The 21474-nt window shown below is 41.6% G+C and overlaps 1 protein-coding gene across 2 annotated transcripts; it reads right to left on the bottom strand.

Moving 5' to 3' along the window:
* Window positions 1-389: 389 nt before the first annotated feature.
* Window positions 390-21096, bottom strand: BUB3 (BUB3 mitotic checkpoint protein). Of its 2 annotated transcripts, XM_067533412.1 has the most exons (8): window positions 20945-21096; window positions 16747-16941; window positions 12460-12529; window positions 10659-10810; window positions 5776-5934; window positions 4127-4304; window positions 3539-3755; window positions 390-739 (listed from the first exon to the last, which is right to left on the bottom strand). In XM_067533412.1, the coding sequence occupies exons 2-8, from the start codon at window positions 16939-16941 to the stop codon at window positions 730-732; spliced, it is 981 nt and encodes a 326-aa protein (XP_067389513.1). In that variant the 5' UTR covers window positions 20945-21096; the 3' UTR covers window positions 390-729. The 2 variants fall into 2 exon arrangements, with proteins under 2 accessions (XP_067389513.1, XP_067389514.1); XM_067533413.1 differs by lacking the exon at window positions 390-739 and having other exon boundaries at window positions 3535-3755.
* Between the last annotated feature and the right edge of the window lie 378 nt (window positions 21097-21474).

The raw sequence follows: 21474 nt of genomic DNA, 5'->3' as shown, positions 1-21474 counted from the left end.
TCTCAATTGTTCCAAAGCATAACTGATTTCAGGCTTTTCTCTGAACATGCATTAACTGAAGCACTGACAGTCTGAATTTCATGCACGTCACACAGCCTTTGCTTTCCCTTCACATGGTTAACTTTTCTCCACTAGCCATCAAGTTGTCACTACAGCGTAGCCTTACTTATACTTTACAACTTTCCAAGCACTATAAGAACAGTGACTGACTAATCAACATCCCTGTGAGGTATCTATCTCCATTTTATTTGATAGGGAAAGAAAAGGTTGTGTGACTTGCCCTAGGCCACAGTCCCAGAACTCATGCCCAACCGTCCATCCTGGAGACTACATCCTGCTTCAAAAGGTTTTCACAGAACATGAAAATTACTACACAATGCATTTACAGATAAGGTTTCAGAAAGATTTATTGAGCAGTTCAGACACCACTGGAAGTTCCCAGAATTAAAAATATTACAAAACGCAGTAAGTATGCTTACCGGAAAGAACTGATTTACTTTTCAGATTGTGGTTAAAGAAAACACTGATTCACTGATGTTCTAAATAGAGAAGATATGACATTACGGTACAGCATACTGAGATACACAAATACAAACGTTTTTTGGTTAAAAAGCAAACTAACTACAAAAGTTGTTCTTCCCAAAGCTATCCTTCAATCACCATTTCAGGTTAGGATCAGGTAAACAAGTCTTTCCATAGAGAAAGAAGATGAAGCTATTTGCGAGAACTTTAAGTAGACCTGAAATAAAGAAAACATGGTTCAACAAGTGACCTTTAGACTTTAACGTATTCATATCTTCAACTAAAATTTATAATGAAAATAAAGATTTTCATAATCCAAAACACAGAAACAACAACTATTTTACCGTACTGAAGATGCTGACAAATTAAGTCAGTCATAAACCTCCCAAATACTCTTTATTAAAAAGACATTATTCCTGCCATGTGTTTAAAATGCAATATCTGCAAATGCAAGATGGTTCGTATTAACCTGAAAAAAATAGAAAAAGTCACTGAAAAGCACTATTAACTGAAGATATTAAGCAGAGAGCTATGGAAAAGTGATCCATTTTAGGAGCAAACATTGATATGATGCATTCACACTACAGTATTCCGTACTAAAAATCATTCTTAGTCACTAGAAAGCTGGTGTTCTAAGGTTGGCACAAGCAACTTATAAATGTCAGAAAAGCATATAAACCTTGTTAATGTTTTCAGAAATTCATTTAAAGATAGAAACAGGTCCAAATAGATGCCTGTCTAAATGCATTGCAATTACGTTACAATTATTTTCCAAATATACAAATATGCTCTGTCTTTTCTCAGCTCATTACTGACCCAAACAATTTGCCCTTCTGGGATCAATTGTTTGCTAATAAATAATTGTTTACAGTCACAAAATTATATTAAGGAGTATTCTGATTAGTTTTCCTTCTACAGCCTAATAAGATTCAAAACTAGCTGATTCCCAAGAGTCTAACCTTAACCTCGCTGTGTTTAACAGCCCAGGAAACGATGAACCATCTGTTTCAGAAAATAATGGAGGGCCAAGAGGAAATATTGTTTAATTGTAGATTAACCTCCTCATAAGGCAGAATGAAGCATCTACAGAATTAGCAACCGCAACCAACAATGGATAGAAATAGCTGAAAACAGCTCTTACCATTGCAAGCCCAGTAACAGTAAGTATTTTAGTTTTACTTTACAATTATTTGTTTAAAATAATTCCTAGTTTACCACAAGAAGTGTCATCTCCCACGCAACAAAAGAAAGCCTATAGACACCAGATGAACCATTGTGAAACATCAATGGACAAAAGACTCTGTTGATTGCTCCCCCCACACCTATGAAGAGGGGATGTACACAAACCCTCATCCCATCACAGTCTGAACTCTGGGGGAAGGGAATAAACATCCCTGACCAGATGGAGCTGTAACACTCTGCTGCTTGGAATTTGGCTAGGACAATATTTCTAAGCATAAGGAAGGGATCTCCAAGCTGCATGGCCTGGGTTAGCCCTAAAGGACATATAGAGCTTGCATATTACAGCAGTTTCAATTACTTTTTGGAACTGTAACTGGTGTGTGTTTGTTTACTTGCACTGCATTAAACTTGTAAATAACTCATTTCTTTTTCTTAGTTAATAAATATTTAGATAATTTACTATAGGATTTGCTACAAGCAGTGTCTTTGGTGAGGGATCTAAGATACTTGCCGCTGTTTAATTGTGACTGGTCCTTTGGGACTGAGTAAACTGAATATTGTTGTGATTTTTGGTGTAAGGGACCATATATCACACATGCAGGCTTGTCTGGGTGGCAAGATAGACTGGAGTGTCCATGGGGATTTTTTAACAGCCTTAACATGGAATCACATAGTGCTTGAGGAGTTCACAACTAATACTTAGCTGGTGAAATCTAAGTATAGAACACACAACGAGTTTGGGATTTGTCACCTGTTTCTTAACAGTCTGCGCTATTAGTTATCTAGTCATCACTGTTATTAAAATAACCATAGAATTATGATAAATGTTTTAAATCAAGTGTCACTGCATGACAGCCTGTGAAGCAGTGCATTAAAAGAGAAAAAGAACAAGTTCAGAGTGGCTGCTCCAAAGTGAGATGTAATATTGATTGATTTTAATAAACCATGTAATTGTGAGGCTTAAAGCATCCAAAACTCTAGAGTGGCTACATCAAATAGATAGAATAGTAACTCCCAGAACCAAATTGTTAAAACATAAAAGTATAAAGCAGTTTGAGATTTAGAAAAGCAAAAAACTAGTGAGCAGTGGCAAACCTTGACAGCTTTTGTAATATCCAGACTGTTAATCCTGTGTATTTAACCTAATGCCAGATCACGTAAAACTAGAGGTTATTCCAAACTACAATTCTGTATTGTGATGTCAGTTTTTCCATTTAACTTTCTTTCATATGGGCATTAACAGAAACCTATTCCATCTAGCACCAAAAACATCATTGTATTCTCTTCACCAGACATGGTGGCATCGAGTCTGTTGTCAAAGGATTAAACATTCTAAATACAAAAAAATTGTTCTCTAAGATACAAAGAATGGAGATCCTTTTTACTTGATTTTATGCATTCCCTAGAACCAGTTCAATGCATTTGCTTTGTAGGGTGGGAGGTTAGGTTCATTATCTGTGTGTACAGAAAGGATTAATAGTTCAAAGTCTTAAAGATCCAATACAGTAAAATTTGCTCAAACAAATTATTCAACTTAATTTTGAAGAAATGAGTTAGCAGTAACTCCATAACTTCAAATAAAAATGCTTATTCAGAAAGAATAGGAGTTTGACATTCTCCTGCTACAAAATAACTAGACACAATTTTAGCCATCAGACATCTATCAACCTACGGATATTGAAAGCTTGGGAGAACAAGATAAAATCAACTCCTACCCTACTGTCAAGCTGCACTATCTACTAGGCATCAATAATGCTATTCATGACTTTAGGAAAATTAATAAATCCTGGTATGAATGCTAGAAAAGGCTCAAATACAGGTGAAGCATACTCACTTGGGTTTTGTTTCTGCATCTGTCACTTGGCGAATGAAGATACCATCTTCAGGATGTTCAATGTCATCCATTTCATACATATATGATGATGCTATTGCAAGAGTTGTTCCATCATTACTGAAAGCAAGCGATGCTATGCTGGTGGGATACCGGTGGAACTGGCACAGTCGCTTCTTATTAAATGGATCCCAAATGTTTACAAATCCATCAGAGCCACCTGCAAATGGATTTTGGGGAAGGGGGGGAAGAAGTTAAGGTATTGTAACCGGATTAAAACAATTATAGCATTTAATACATCAAAACAGTGACCAACACTATAATGAATTATTATGTCAGTTGGGCAGAGGACACTATGAAGCAGTTTTGTAACACAGAAGAGTCCACAATTAATGTGTTAAAGAAATAAACCTGTTAAGGTTAGGTCCCACTGCATGAAAAGAAAAAAAATCTTGTTAAAAGCATTAAGTATAGTCTATCAAGTGTTTGAGTAACAGCTGAAACCGCATAACTGAAGCCTATCAAGAACTAGGTGTACTTAAACATTTTTAATACCAATAAGGTTATAAAATTGATAAGTATCTGTTGTACCTGTAGCAAATGTGTTGTGGATGTTATGAAAAGAAATGGCATTAACTGGATAAATCTGCTCGATATTGTTTTCCTTTAATCGGTGACATTTGAATGCGTATTTCTTCTTCTGTATTTCAGGACTTGGATCCAAATATTCTACTGCAACACGGCCTTCAATAGAGCTTAAAACATAACCCTATCAAAACAAAATGAAAAAAAAATACATTTATTGTCAAAGTTACATGCCGAAGTTTTGTTAACAATGATTAATTTTACACATTTCTAGAACCAGACAAGAAACACCTTTCAAAAAATTTATGAATATTTAGGTTTCCCAATTATACAACTCAGGGCTCATCCACACCATTTAATAACTAAAAAGTCACAGGGAAAAAAGCTTCCTGCAACTTCAACTGCACCTCAAATAAAAGCTTGATGAGCCTAAAACTGTCCCCCACAAGTCCAAATCACACTGCTGATTTCACACAAGTAGTGGACAGCGAGGTGCAGAATTGAACACTCCATATATGACCACTTGCCCCAAGCACTCTGCTGATCATAACTGTCACAGAAGCTCATGGGGTGATCGGGTCATATTTCCAGTATATTATATTAAAATTAGTTCAGATTATAATATTGGCAACTCATTCAACTAAATGCACAAAATAAATCAGAATAGTAATTTCAATGCATGCCACTTTCACTACAAAAAAGTATGTGCTTCTCTACCTAACTACAATACTGGCATGTGGCAACTTTAAAGAGCTCCTTTTACTATAACTTTTCCATGGATTTAGTATACAAGTCTCAGAAACAGAATAATAATGATAGTTACCTGAAGCAAGGTTATTCAAATCCCAGACTATAGTACAGTTTCAAGTTGTAACTGGACCACCACAAATATCAGAGATTGAAGGATATAGCTTTCTTCTCATACTAGCTCTAAAACAAATAACTAGACCTCCTACTGCATGTATTATCCAGTTCTCACTACTTACACCTGAAAAATCTGTTACAAGTTGTTCCTTTGCTTCCCATTCCAGGAGCAACTAGAAATACTGCCGAGGCACCATATTAAATCCTTGGGAAGGGAATGATGGAAGAAAAGATGACCTTACTTGTTCTAATGTAATTCCCTCTGGCTAACAAGGTGTGGCCTGAATAGAATCTGGAGGGAGCCCTGAACAGTAAGGAGTCAGAACAGTGAGAGCAAGTAGTAAATAAGCATACAACAATTTTTAGTTGAATACATTGCATAACAAGTCTTCTCTCTCTCCTCCTCTGCCTCTTTTGCTATTTTGGAAAGGCTTACTTGTCAGTGTTCTGATGCATTAACTAGCACCTTTAAAAAAGAATGATTAAGAAGGGAAGAGAAAAAGAAGAAGAGTGAAGATAGCAAAGAAAAAAGGGTTGGGGCTATTTTAAGTGAACATTTTTAAAACTACACCAGTGTTTGCAAAAGAACATGGAACAAGTAGCTCAATATTTGTCATTAATGTTGAGAGATTAGCTATGAATTCTTCAAGTTAAATAACTTTTTAAATGAGTAAAAAACGTACAAACTTCAATCTAGTGAGCTAAGTAACAAATCAATATTGAAATCCATTTTTGTTACAGAAGATTAAGTTATTTGAATCAGGGATAGAGTCACTGCACAGCATGCATACCTGTTTGTTTGGGAACGCTCTGATGCAACGGGTCTGATACTTCAGACTTGACTCTCTTCTTTGCTGGACATAACCCATGTTCCGCAAATCCCACACCAAAACTCTCCGACCTGCAGTCCCCACAATAAGTCTATCTCCAGACACAGAGAGAGTGTACACCTTTTCAAAAGAAATTTACAAAAATATTACCACAAGTCACTTTGATTTAGTCTGGATATCCACATTTTATCATCAGGTGATGAATTAAGAGAAACATGCAATTAAAAAGCAGATGACCTCTACAATTCAGCATAGCTATAGTTTTTTCTTTTTTCAGCCTGTAATTTAAGTGCTAGATGAGTTGTAGTAGTCTGCAGGAGCATAGCTAATTGGGCAATATGTGACAAAGTTGCATGCTCTGCCTTAACGCTGAGCCTTACTGCGTACCTTAAAATACAGCTTATTATATTATATTATTGTACATGTAGCTAAATTACAGCACAAAGTTAAATTCTAATATGTACATATGGCATTTCAGAGTTTAATCACTCAGTCAATTTTATTCAAAATTATCATATTCCTTATCTCAGTAAGTTCCCCACAACAAGCCAAGTTTGATATTTCTGCCTTCAGTCACCGTGTTACCCATGTGCAGAGTTTCTGACTGGGACATATATCAAAGAATGTTTTTATGTACATAAACAGAAAATTTCAGACCAAAAAAGTAATTTGCAAAAATAATAAGTAATTGAAAGAGAAAAAAGGAAGGTTATTCAAGTTGGAACTCATCCTTATTCATAATGTGCACAAACCTGAAGCCACTAGAATATTAAACCTGTAGACCAATCACACGGTACTCTATCAAATATTTTCCTTTTATCTTCTTTCCCCTTATAATCCTGTTTCTTTATTTTTAAATCCTTAAACATGAGCTTTGTTAATCAAAAGGGAATATCATTAAGGGCGACACTGCCAAGAAATATTAAAACTGCTTTTAGACATGTTGAACAACCACAGTTCTAAATGAAGTCAATGAGAGCATAGCTTACTTGGCACATCTGACAAAAAATCAGAGCCCATAAAGTGCAATGCTACTCTGATAAATGACATCATGAGGGTTCATGTCTATTGTTTCTTCAATAATTTTCACACTATTCAGTTTTCAAGAGATCTGGGTTTCTAACTACCGGATGTGTACACTCAACCTGGGATCTGAAAGAAAAAATAAAATCAAGCTTGGGTTCTTTGCGTCTCCCATCACCAATAAAGTTCTGCAACCACAATTAAGCATTCTGATGACGCATAGCCAGGACAAAAATCAGCTAATACACAGCTGTGCTGCTGCCACTGGAATGTTAACAAGAGTGGCAAGTATCAAAAACTTGTTTTTGCTAAAGCAAGTTAATATGGCTAAATACACACAGGAAACATTCTACTTATGTGTTAGCATCTCATTAGAACTAAAAAAATTTAAATATATTTTTCACCATTTACACAGTTTAATTTTGACATCTATTTGTACAGCAAAACTAGAGAAGTCAACTTCATTTTCTGGGTTCATGAACTACCCATGAGGCTGCTGAATTTTCCTAACATTAAGGAAATGCTTAAATAAAACCAACTTTTCATTAAATTTAATGAACATATTTCCATGTATGTCAGGGCTTGTAAAAGTGTTTTTACAAATCACCTTTGGTCCTAAACTACCTGACATGTTTTGTTTTTTTATGTATTATGGTACCTACATTCAGTCATGCTGTTTGGCCATTTAGTTTGGCTTCCTAAAACATGCCTGAATGTTTTAAATTTGTCTTCACTCTCTAATGTTCAGTCCACCTAAGATTTATTAGAAATTTCTTAAGAAATCTAATGGCCGATCACATTTGCCTTCCTTTTATAAAGAGAGCAAGAAAAATATGAGCCCTAAACCAGGACAAAACATTTGAACAAGATTCGGTTTTAAACATGGATTAAATACTTCCCAATAGTTTTATAGGACAGTCTAGAAACTACTCCACTTCAGATTGCATAATGAAAAGAATAAAATAGTCTACACTAATATTGGCAATCAGTAGGAGTTATACATTCTAAATAAGGACCATTTTTGACTAGTACATAAAATGGGATGCAGGTATAAACAGACATTCACACAAACAATATAAATTTTCACACATAGGAACAATCACATTAAGAACATTAAACATCCTAAATCTTCTTTACAAAATGGTGTCACACCTGTATAGTAAACATTCTTTCTACACCTCACAATCATAAATCAAATGAAGCCACTATCATGCAGTTGACTAGATGCACGCATTTATCAAAGACAATATTAAAAAAGTGACATAATGAACTTTGCTGAACCAATAAGCAGCTTGATTCAGTGTGGCTATTTATGATATGATATTCTGTCAGCAATTTATCATAGTTCTTTACATGCTACATACAACTATAAATAAAAAACTAGAAATAATGCCATTATTTTATTCAGAATAAAGGTTTTACCAGAAGTAGTGTGGCAAAAATAATAGCTATTTAGATGCAATATGGAACATAATGATAACTCTAGCTACAACAGAACAACATGTTTAGTCTAAAGCAGAGGTTTTCAACCCGGGGTACGCGTATCCCTAGGGGTACTTCAGAGTACCGCAGGAGGTACGGAACAGGATTGGGCGGCTGCAGCCCGCCTCCCAGCTGGAAGCAGGGACTAGGCAGGAGACAGGTGGCTGCAGCCTGCCTCCCAGCTGCTTGGAGTCGCCTACCAAGGGGGCAGGGTCACGATGCACATCTGGGAGCCTCCTGCCTCCCCCATCCCCACTGCACCTCGTGAAGGGCCAGCCAGGTGCCCCCTACAGGCCAGGGGTGAGACCACCCTGTCTGAGCCGGCACTGGGCTGCAGAGCTCGAGCAGGAGAGCTGGGCGCCACGCATCAGCACCTGGGGGTGGTGTAGCCTGGCAGGCAAGAGGGGGGAGGGGGCACAGAGCCCAGTGGATAAGTGAGGGGGAAGGGCGGGTAGTGGAGCCCAGCCAGAGCCAGGTGCCATGCCGGGAGTGGGGGAGCAGGTAAGTAAGTGCAGGGACGATGTCTGGTGCCACACAATGGGTAACTGTGTGGGGCGGGGGCAGGTAAATGCAGGGGACTCAGAGGGTAAGAGCGGAGGAAGGCAGCTGCGGAGCCCAGCCAGAGCCGGCTTTGCCGCCCTGCACAGGAGGAGGTAATTGGCATGTTCCCCCCACCCAGCAGGTACAGGGCACCCCCACCTCTCCTCTGGAGCAGCTAGGGGCCGGCGTCATCTTGTGGGAACCAGGGACCCCTCCTGCCCTGCACGAGGGAGTGGGGGGGCCATGGGAAGCCTGGGGGATGTGACCAAATGCAGGCTTGGCCTCTAGTGCCGGAGACCCAGGGTATGCCACTGGAGCCGGGTGAGGGGCCCACTGTGTGCTTTGCCCCGGGCCACACACACCCTTAGGGACAGCCCTGTGCAAGAAGACTCAGAAGTGCAAAAGTTTAAAAAAAAAGAAAATGGTCTTGAATGTATTATTATACATTATACAAGGCCATTATGCCTTTTATTGCAACCTTGAGACCATAGGGGTACAGTTTCTAAAAAAGGTTGAAAACCCCTGTTCTAAAGAAATGGATGAAATATATAGAAATGCAAAACTGAAATGTGTTCTTTAAAATTAACTATCATCTGGTTGTGAAGATAGAATGATATGAGCTATAATATTTGTGTGTCCACTAATGAGACTTGCTGACAGTTAAAAGGTTAGCATTCTATGTTACTAAAGCTTACAATGTCACATTTTATTCTTTCCTTCTACACTTGTCAGCAGCAGTGTTGCATATTAATAATACCAAAGAGACAGCAGCACATGTGCTGTGCTAATACTGACTAAAATTCAACTTACCACAAAAATTATTTAGTCCCATCTTTCACACACACAAAGTAAATTTTCCTTTCATATACTAGTTTCTCCAACCATCCAATTTTCTACACAAAACAAGAATACCACAGAATTCAGAACTACTGGGAGTTTGGTCTATAAAATTCCAGAATTTGAACAGCAGAGGTGAAAGAGATCACTATTGAGGCATAATACTAGAATTGTTTGGAGAAGTTTGCACAGCACATCCTTCAATGCATCTCACTGAAGCCAATAATATTAGTCTTACTTTCATGAGCTCTACATTTTCTTCAAATTTGTCTTGATGTACAAGAATTTCATTTGTTTATCAAAGACTACAAAAGAAGTGTGGAGAATAAAGTTCTACATTCCTAATGAAAGCTGGAATCCTTAAACTAAGAATGACTGTACTAACCCTCACACACTAGCTAAGGACTGATATTATATACAGAACACTACACACACAAACATATGTTTCTGCTTAGCCCTGGCTTACACTACGAAATTACTTCAGTATAATTATGTTATTTAGGGGTATGAATAATCCACACCCTTGAGCGATGTAGTTATACCAACCTAATCAAGGGTGTAGACAGCGCCATGTCAGCAGCGGAGTTTCTCCCACTGACACAGCTACCGCCTCTCACAGAGGTGAAATTATTAAGCTAATAGGAGAGCTCTCCCCCTTTGGCTAAGAGCATCTTCACCAGAAGCGCTACAGCTGCTGTAAATTTGTAGTATAGATCTGCCCTTAGTAGTTATTTTTCATATGTCAGCAAATATATAAAAGTCTCAGATCTTATAATAGCAGTAACATCAAGGTAGGACATTTCCTAAGGGCCCTTGACTGTGTATCAAGACATTCTGTCACCCAGAAGATTAACTAAAAGGAAGTGCCCTGGCTTGGAGGATATTAATACTTCACCAGCCACTGGATGCATTATATACATTTAGTATTAATTTATAAAAATAATTATTGTTTAAATACAAACCTTTTCAGGTTGAGAGAAGGTTCCTGCATTGCAAGGAGTTCTGGGATCCCACAATTTAACTGTCTGATCCCAACTTCCAGTCACCATTACATTCACCTCTGGACAATATTCAACACATCTGATAGGAGCATCATGTGTTCCAACTAGGTTTTCTATAAGAGAATATAAAACTGTTTACATGTAACTTTACTGGTTCCATTAAAATCCACAATTTATTGAATGAGGAGTGCAGAACAATATTCATACAGAAGTAACAAACTATAATCTGCCATTCACTAATGTGTTGGCATGCTGAGACATCTTTTAAAGAGTGCTTGGTCTTCTGATCTTTCAATCAATACATTTTAAAAAGTGTTAAATTGTAGACTGTCTAGATACCAGCTGAGATTTTCAAGGGATCTTAAGGGCATTAGGCAGCCATGTGGAGATTTTCAGAGGCACAAAGGGGAATTAGGTGCCCAACTGTGATTGACTCTCAATGGGAGTTGAGCACCTAAACCTTAGGCTCTTTTGAAAATCTCAGCCATTGACTGTGTATTACAAAAGTTTAATCAGCGTTAGTGTGGGATAGCTATATTAGCTCATGGCTTTGCCACTTGTGAGTAATTAGGTACTCCTAAAAAAAAGACGACAACGAAACAGTCACAGCACACCATTACTCATTTCACACCCACCCACCACGTACTAAGAAAAACAGTATGAGGCTTTTAAAGTTGTACTGTACTCCCTATAAAACCTGGCTCCTTTGTTACCATAATTCAAACATCTTTGGACAGAAAGGGAAATTCTAACTAGTAAGCTTACAGAAACTTCTAGAAGTTCTCTTAAATAGCCTTCCCAAACGTAAGGTCCCATATTGAAAGAATTTCCATGTGTGCTGTTGGAAAGCTGGGAACCTCTCCTTCCCAATGTCACATTGCACCTATGTTAGCCTCACAATATCATGAGAAGTCAAACCTTAATCATATTCCTGGAGCAGGACTCAATATTGCCCATCTGCCTGAAACTCCAGCTAAAGTAATTTGGAAAACAAAGGGGAAAGAAAACATTTTTCCGGCAGATTGCTTTTAAAAGGAAAATGGCAGGTGTTTGACAGTGCTCAGAAGTTTGAATGTTCCCTCATAGAAACTGATTAGTAGGCAGAATGCAAGTAAGGCAGTAAAGAATGCATGAGGAAACTGCATTTAAGGCAAGTATCACCATCACAGGTGGTATGCATGCATATACTCATTAAATGTATAAAACTGAATGTCATTTGGGAGCTGAAAATATAAACGTAAGATGAAAGATTAGCCAGAGATGGTACCACAGATAACCTTAATTGTGGCATTTCCTAACTTTTGGGTGCTTGCCTTTGCAACCTTAACAACCAAGAGGTTTTTTGTGTAATATGTAAATATAAGTCACCCCACTGCACATATTAATGTCATGATATGAAGCCAGTGGGTAAAGAAAACTGAATGCAGCTCTCGAGACCATAGGTTTTATTCTGCTTAGAGCTATCCATGACTAATTAAAGGTTTCATTTATCTAACACATGCACAAATTATATAATAATGTATTATAGTAAATGGAGCTTCTCCTACTTCCAATGTTTTCTAAAATATTACATTTAACTATGAAGAGGGTTCATTAGTCAAACAGCTTTTATTCTTTAAACCAGTATCCACCATCAAAAAACTACAGCCATATGTTACTTTTATTTATGTTCCATTAACTTATAATTCTAAAATTCAAACAAATTCCATATTTGTTATTTGTTCACTTAAAAATATTCTATTACAGTATTCAGCCAACTTACCTTGGTCTGTGTTCAAATCATGCATTTTCAACTGCTGATCTAACCCTCCACTCCAGGCATGTGTAGGATCCTGTGAAGTAAGAAATTCTGCCGTATTATATGTATTCAGTTTTCTTGGCTTAAATAAGTGTCACTCACACTTTGGATTGTGCCCCAGAAGTTCAATAAATTATTTTCTTTCTGGAATTTAAGGAAGATGGAAATTCATAGGTAGATGGGGTAGAGGTTAGGGTACTGATCCTACAATCAGATCCACACTGACAAACCATGGCACCCATTCAGAGCTTCTGAAATCAAGAGTTGAAAATATTTTGGAATGAAAGGGTTTTACAATATTAGGTGGAGTGCTTTGGCTTTTGGAGAATAATCTAATAATTAGAAATTTGCTATTAGAAATTGCTATTGGATATATTGTACCAATAAACTTTATTTTTTCCATTTCTATCTGAATGAGTGAACATGCCCATCTTATTTAAAAATATCAGACTCTTCAAATGACTGTCAATGTAGGTTAGTACAGTAGGTTCTACTGATTTCTCATGTGTCCATGTACAAGCAGCACCATCAGCTCCCAAGCACCCCCTGCAGCCGAGTGTGGTGGCCTGCTTCAGTTTCCCCCTTTTAATGAGATCACTATAACAGCCCGGTCAAGGAGATGCCAAACTCTCTACTTTCCCCCTTCAATAAAGCCTTCTGAAAGAGACCAGATAAACAAAGTCCCAAAACAAAAGTCTCTGGGGCTAGCAGCAACTCCTTCTGCTGTTCAGTCTCAGGCTTCTCCACCGCCAGGAGAGCTTTGGCAGTCTTGTTCAAGATCTCCCCTGGCTTCAATACCTGGAGAGCTTTTGCCTAGTTCAGGCTCTCTAGTAGCTCCCCTCCTACAGAGCCTCCTTTCTCCTAAGCAACTTTTTCAACTGAGCTCTCCTAAGCCTTTGATTAGGTCCCAGATGCTCCTTACTTAATTGGCTTTCAGTTACTTAGCCCTGGTCTACACTTACCTCGTGATTTGGCGGCAGTAGACGGGAGTTACAAAAACTATGCAGAGTAGTTTGCGTAACTCACGTCGACTGCTCTGCTTCCCTTCTGCACGCTGTCTACACTGTGCTCCGCCGACGGAAACAGCATTCCCGTCGACGCAGCGCTACGCTTCTTGAGGGGGTGGTTTTACTCAGTTGACATTCTGATCGATTGAGCAGGTCTATACCGACCACTCAATCGATCCAGAAAGATCGATCTGGCGGCGGCGAATTTGCCACCATCAGTATAGACATGGCCTTAGGCAGTTATCCCCAGGTGGAGCAGGGTTGGTTCATGCCCTTCAGTGAAGCCTGTCACAAGTACACTGGGCATCTGACTCCCCTTAAAGGGCAAGCCCTGTGACAGTTCCTTTTAAAGCAAATTTGGTAACCAGAACCACAAATAGCTGTGTGTTAAATTGGAGTCGAATGATGGATTTACAGTAGAACCTCAAAGATAGAACACCTCGGGAATGGAGGTTGTTCATAACTCTGAACAAAACATTATGGTACAGTACCCTGCAGTCAGTGTCTTTCAGCTGAGGCCTGGGAGAGATCTCTGGCAAAGGTGGCACCTGGCAGCACTGGTTTGCAAGCAGCTCCCTACCCTATTCCTGTTTCTTGCCTCTGGGCTGAACTGGGCAGGCCTGCCCCGCACCCTTGGCACTACAAGTCCCAGCCCTCAGCTGCCTCTCTTCAGCGCTTACTCTGCTCTGTGCACTGCTTGCTATGCTACAGAGGCAGCACATGGCTGGGGATTGGTGCCAGCCTGCTGCCAGCACCCCTTCTTCCCCTGCCCCTTACATTCCCAGAGGTGCTGGCAAGATCCAGGAGTGCAGCCATGGGCAAAGATTGGGCCGCACAGGCTGTGGCCTGTTAAAACTGCTCCAGCAGCTCAGACTCTGACTCCCACTCCAGCTCAAGGCCAGGCTTTGGCTGCAACCTTCAGTTCCTTGCAGCATCAGCAGCTCGCTGCAGCAGCTTTCTTTCCTAGGTGGGGGGTGAAAACAGTTTCCTCCCTCCTGGTGGAGTTGGAGGGGGTGAAACAGTGCCCCTTGGCTTACAGGAAACAGTGCAGACCCCAGGCTATTTCTGCTCTGCATGCCGACCTTTAAGATGCAATACAGGCACAGTATAGTATTTGCTTTCTTTTCTTTCCCCCCTCCCTCCCGCACCCTGTTGCTGCCCGATTGCTTACTTCCAATTTCACATGGTGTTCGGATGACCAGTCAGTTCGTAACTCTGGTGTTCGTATCTTTGAGGTTCTACAGAAGGCTTACGTGCAAGTATAATTAAAGTCTTAACTGGAAGTCATTCCAAGAATGCATCAATATCAAGGCAGTAGAGAAATTCATGTGTATGGGACAGGAAATTCAAAATAGTTTGTTCTCTTTTAATGTTTTTTCAGAGTTCTGGAAAAGAATAGAAATGTAACTGCTTTTCCCTAAAGAATATCATGAATAGAAGTGACAATTGGATAGATTGCTTTGATTCCTGTGCATGTTTTCAGTGAAGTAAAGCACAGGTCAATTAGGAAGACAGGAATTGTTATACCAGATTAGGCCAGTGGCCTATATAATGCAGTATCCTTTTTCCAATACTAGCCAGTAACAGAAGGAGGTGCAAAGAAACAAACCCTGCAACAGGCAGTTATGGAATAACCTGCCCACTGGAATGTTTCTTCCTCAACCTCTTTAATTAGAAATTGGCTTCTATCCTGAGGGTTTATATCCCTTTCAAAAAAAAATTTTTTTTAAACACATCCACACCATTCTGACTCAATGTTAGTTATCATATAAAAAGTCCAATCCTTTTTTAATTCTGCTAAGCTCTTAGCCACATTGACATCTTGTGGCAATGAGTTCCTCATGCTAGTTGATTGTTGTATGAAAAAGTTCTCTTATTTGTTTTAAATTTGCCACCTTTCAATTTCATCAAATACCCCTTTGTTATTGTATTATGAGAGAGTAAACAAATGCCTGGCCTACCCTCTAATTAGTTCCTATATTAAGTAAATATAGTTTAGCAGCTTATTTCAAAGAGAACTTCAAAAGTTTAGTTAAAGGTTTTCTTCCCCCAAAAATATACAAAGTCTGTACAATAGTAGAATTATTATAAATTCTCTAGAATGCACCTATTGTTTTCTCTACAGGAAAAAGAAAGCCTTCGTGACCTAAAGATTAGTCAGCTTCAAGTGATTATTTCAACCTTCTCCTGTGTCAAGAATTAATGCTCTTTTAAGGAAAGTTATTCTGAATACAAGATATTTGTACTATATATAACTATTCATTATGTACATGTCAGAAGTTAGTGTGTATAACTGTACTGTTAAATACTTGGTCTGCAGCTATGACAGAGGGGCACATAGCACATCACAAGGTGGAGGGAATGAAAGGGTAGAAGATTCATAGATGCAGCAGGTCAGTCTCTCCTTGTAAATCAGAGTATCCCTATATCAACTGCAGGTGATCCTAAAGGACTGTTATGGCAGTCAAGGATTCCCAGAATGCAGGAGCTCCCAACTTATGTCCCATGCCCTGCAGAAAGACAGGGTGACATGGGAACTCTGCATTATCAAGTAACTCCATAGGGATAATCCTGTTAGGTCTAGATAAGGCAGTTTTAAGTCTGCTTTGCACACCAGAGTGGTCTGAAGCTGCCCTAGCATATCTGCATAGAGGCTAAATGTTTAGTAATAGATGGTAAAGTTGACTTGCTTTTAAAGCAATTTTTAATAGTTTAAAATACAATTTCAGAATATGAATAATGTAACTAAGTTTCAGAATTGTTATAACACCTCAATATTACAGCAAAATCACTGCGTCCAGTTGGCTCCAGCAGGCCCAACACCAGCTACCCTCAACTTAAAAAAAAACAAAAAAAAAACTCCACCATATCTGTCTAAATATTACCTAAAAGAAATATCCAAGATCATGGCGACAAAAATGAGAGCAACATTTTCTATATTTCAGTTTGTTTGCTTTGTACAGGATTGCACTTTCTTTATATTCTACTTCATTACAATCAACTACCCCGTTTGTATGGATCTTTGACACAGTAATAGAGAGAATACATTTTTAAAAAGTCATAAAACCACAAAAATTAATAGGGGCAAATGTAGTACCTGAAATATTTTTTTTCACACTTTTAAAAAGCTGACTGCATTTTTGGCACCCACTGTCCCTTCAATTTCAAAGATTAAAGTACTCCCTGTGTACCTTTGGGATTAATATATAACTAGAATCCAACATAGACAAGAAGGTAAACTTACATAAAATGCACAGTCAAGCACAGCTCCTGAATGTTGATACTTGAGTCTCATGGTGTTGGCAGGCACATCATAAAGGCGGACAGAAGTATCCCAAGATGAAACAAGCAGAAACTGTGACGTATTAGGACTAAATTTTACTGAGGAGATACCATCTTCTGGCGGTTGGTTTAATTTAAATTCATTCGATCCAGTCATCTGAATTAAGATTATAGAAAAGTTAGTGTCATTACAATAATGAAAAGGAGTTAGAAGTGGCAAGTTTATGGAATAGTCAATACATCTAAAAGCTAACAACATACTAAAGGAAAACTGTAGTAAAACTGGTTATTATTTTGTAACACCTAAATGTGTGCTAGGCACTACACAGAAATCAAAGAAAGCCATGGTCCCTGACCCAAACTGATCCTTAAACATGTGCATAGGTCCCATTGAATTCACTGGGTTCAAAAAAGAATTGGACAAATTCATGCTAGGGACGTAAAATATCAAATGTTTAACCGGTAAGTATTAGTTTTAATGTTTACAAATAGTGTTAACTGTTTAGGTTCATTGCATTGTGGGGGAAGGAGGGGCTATGCACATGAGTGGTGACGAGGTATTGCAGGGAGGGACGATAGGGGGTGGCACATGCTTGTGCATGCGCAGGGGAGAGCCTTGACAGCTTAGGGTTTTGGGTCTGCCGGCAGTGCTAGCTTGAAGAGCAGTGAGCTGGGCAGCAGCAGCAAGGTGCGCACAGGTGAAGGGTCTGAGGAGATCGACCATGCATAGGAGTGTCTCCTGGGACAGGGCCAGGAGTATGGTGAAGGGCGGATATGCTCATGGGGGTGGGCAAGACACAGAGGTGCCTTATTGCCCCCTCCTGCGGGCTGGGGACTGGCAGCACCACGGCTCTGGAGGACCCGCTACGGGGCGATCGGAGGGACCAGGGCCCCACGCATTGGCAAGGCCAAGGAGCAGTGGGATGCCCCCCACCCAGGCCCCAGGTGCCCCCTGAAACTTCCTAAGGATGTAAAATATTATATTGGTTAAACATTTAACCAATATAATTTTAATCGTTTAAATGATTGTTTTGTTAAATGATATTCTACATCCCTTATTCATGGAGGACAGGTCCATCCATCAACAGCTATTAGTAAAGATGGTCAGAGACACACCACCATGCTCTTGTGTCCCTAAACTTCCAGCTGCCAGAGGCTGGGACTGGACAACAGGGGATGGATCACTCGATACTTATCAGGTTCTGTTCATTCCCTCTGAAGCATCTGGCACTGACCATTGTCAGAAGACCAGATACGGACTAGAAGGACCACTGGTCTGACCCACTATGGCCTTTCTTACATTCTTATGACATATATAAGTATTTTCAAGATCAGGGATTAAGTATCAGATATGACAGAAGTGACAAACAATAGTGATTGAATGGGTCAAAAAACAAGGTTTACAGCAACATGATTTAAGCATGTGCACATTATGGTGGTGCTGGTAAAGTTATTTTGTAGCTTCCCCTCCCCACCCCAATAAGTATAAAAATAAGAGTAAAGATCCTTGACTCGCTTATTATTACCACAGAAGAGGTAAGTTTTGCAGAAGAATTTAAATAAAGAGGAAGGAAGGCGTGGTGCATCACCATAGGCAGGGTACACCACAAATTCATAGGAGGTGGCATACCTCCAAAACTAATAGGGAACAAAGACCAGCATCTTTGACAGAATGGAGGATAATACAATACTATATCGTCTATTGGAGAAAATCTACCCAAAAAAAAAGCTAATAAAAAAAAAGGTCACTGATTGGAGTCACAATATACAAAATGCTTCAGAAGTTGGTACCATTCATGTAAGCTTCAAGGACGTTTAGTTACACTATTTATAAAAGCAGTTCTAGCTGTTAGACCCTTGTCTACACTACTGCTCCAATCAGTTCTAAGACCATTTTAACTTTTTGGTAATTTCCATAGCATTAGAGACACTCGGATAAGTTGAGAGAGGCAGTTATGTAGATAGGCAGCAAAGGGAGGTCATGTAGTTTAAATTTGATGTATGGAGAAGAGTAATAGATTCAAAGTCCAATCAATGGATTATGAAGATAATTTTAGCAGCCACATTTTAGGTAAACTGAATATGGGCTATCAGGAAATCCAAGGAGGAACTGTTTGCAATAACCAAGCCATGAGATGAGAGAATGAACAATAATTTTATCTGTTGGGGGCACGGAGGAACGATTAGATCTTGTGAATGCCGTGGATGAAGAAACAGCAAGAAGTTTTAATACCTTAGATAGCTTAATACTTAAACATATATGTAGGTATGCTAACACTAAGCTTTCAAAGCATTCGTTAAAGAAATATCCTTTCCAGGAGAGGGATGGGACACCACGAGATATTTCCAAGGGAAGGGACTAATTTGTGTTTAGATTCCTTGGAGGGGAGGAAATGGGAAGGCTGGGGGTTATGGGGGAAGAGGAGACAGGGAGCACTCTTAAAGACTGTTTTGGAGTGGAGAAATTCCTGGCAATGGGAAAGCGTGTTGAGGCTGTTTGAGGAAGGGAGCTTGGGAAGGTTGTTTGGGGATGAAATACTGGAGGGGTGGGGGGAACATGCACACCCAGGATTGCATGAGAGAGACCAAGTGCAGAGGATGGGGGCACCCAGGATGGGGTTCAAAGGCTGTGTGTGGAGGCTGAGGGAAGTACCCAGGCACATGACTGGGATAGCATTTCAGGGGTGTTTGGAGGCTGAATGGGGGGCCCACCTGGGATGGAACTGTGGGGGGCCATGCCTAGACTATGAGACGGGGGGTCTGCCAGCACTCATGATGCAATTGGGGGGGGATCATCTCCAGAAACTGAACCTGGGGACTAGAGGGCCCACCCACAATTGCAGGTGTGGGATCAGAGGCTGGAGACCGGGGTGGGGGGTGAAGAGGACCTGTCTGGGACAAGATATGGGGGAGAGGAGGCAGAAGACAGAAGCTGGAAGGATTTGCACCCGGAACAGGAATCCGTGGGCCATGCACCTGCGGGACAGCGTTGAGAGGCCATCGGGGAGGGGGGGGAGGGGGGCGGCGGCATGCATGCCTTTGAGGGGCTGTGTGAGAAGTCCAGGGAGGTGAGAATGCCTGGGACAGTATATGTGAAGACTGGGGGCAGTTCCGTTGGTCTCTGGGACTGGTTTTGAGAGATTGTGTGTAGGGTTGAGGATCAATGGCATCCGGGGGCCATGTGTGGCAGCTAGGATTGGAAGGGCCAGCAGGCACCCAGGACTTGATTAAGAGGGTACCCATGTATGGAGATGGATGGGGACACCCACATCCAGGATTAGGGCCTCTTGTGCAGAGGCTGGTGACAAGCCTGCACCCATGACAGGACTGGGGGAGGCCATATGCAAAGGATGGGCAGGGCCAGAAACGGACTATGTTTGGATGGGAGGGGGAACCTCTGAGAAAGTTGGGGGCCAGGACCTGATGGGGCCCCCCTGAGGGAAAGGGAAGGTGGGGGCCAGCACATGATGGGGGAGCACCAAGGGAGGGGAGGGGAGGGGGACCAGGGCAGGGCGGCCCATGGAGGAAACCTTGAGTGAGCAGCCTAGATGAAGAGACCGGGACCTGATGGGGCATGGCAGGCCCCAATGGTGGGGCACATCAGAGGGGAACTGGGACCCTGGAAGGCGGGGATCCCATGGGAGGAACATCGGGGAGAAGAGAAAAGAAGGTCGGAGCTGAGGGCCCCTATGTAGGGGGCCTTGTGGGAGGTGCCCCCCCGTGTGGGGAGTCTCGGGGGGGGGGGTACGGAGCGGGGTAGGTATAAAGGAGGCGGAAGCTGATAGGCGGACCCAATGGGGGGAGCGTCGGAATGAAGCCTGGCGGGGCACAGCCTCCTGCCTACGTGGGCGGAGCGTCTGGGGGGGCGGGGAGGCCCCGTTGGGGAGAGACTCGGGGAGAGGAGCTGGGGCGTACGGGCCCGTGGGGGCAGCCTGGAGGAGGGGGAGGCTGACAGAGCCGTGGGTTCGGGGTCGGGGGCCACAGGAGCTGGTTTGGATTCGCTCCCAGTTTGGCGGGTCGAATCGTTCTCCTGAGAGAGCCCCCCGCCCTGAGCCGGTCTCTGCCCCACGGGCCCCTTTCCGCCGGCCCCGGGAGAAGCAGGAGCCCCCGCCCGTCCATTCTGCGCCGCTTTCCCGGGGCCCGCAGAGAGCCCGGCCTACCTTGCCGGCTATCCCGGTTCCCGCGCCTCTGTCTAGGCCTGCCACTGCCGCCACCAACCGCCGCCGCGAGTCAACAACGGCGCGCGCGTGGCCGTCCGTCCGTCCGCTCCAACCCAGCTCCCTCCCCACCAGCGCGCGCTCTGCTTCCGATTGGCGAGTTTGAATGACGAACTGTTACACGTCCCGCCCAGCATGCCTCGCGTTCACATGTGCGACTACAACTCCCAGCATGCCACGCGCTAACTTGGCTCCCCCCCGGGCGGCTTCTCTTTGCGAACACTACATGTCCCAGACAACTACCTGCCACGGACGGAGTGTACGCAGGAGGAGCCGATCTCTGGACGGGACGTGGCATGCTGGGACTTGTAGTGTGCGCGCTTCGGCCACCTCCTGCTGCGGACGGAGCTGCAGTCTGGCCAAGGGATTCTCTTTGCCTAGCTAGGTGCTTTAGGGCGCGCAATGAAGATGGATGGCGCTGCTCTGGCTGGAGTGGCTTCTGCCCTCCTTTGCCGGGAGAGGAGAAGGGGGCT

The sequence above is a fragment of the Emydura macquarii genome, unplaced genomic scaffold (assembly GCF_026122565.2).
Source record: "Emydura macquarii macquarii isolate MOO-44397 ecotype Brisbane River unplaced genomic scaffold, CSIRO-AGI_Emac_v2 contig_3343, whole genome shotgun sequence".
Classification (NCBI taxonomy): Eukaryota; Metazoa; Chordata; order Testudines; family Chelidae; genus Emydura; species Emydura macquarii.
This window is presented reverse-complemented; position numbering and strand designations above follow the sequence as displayed.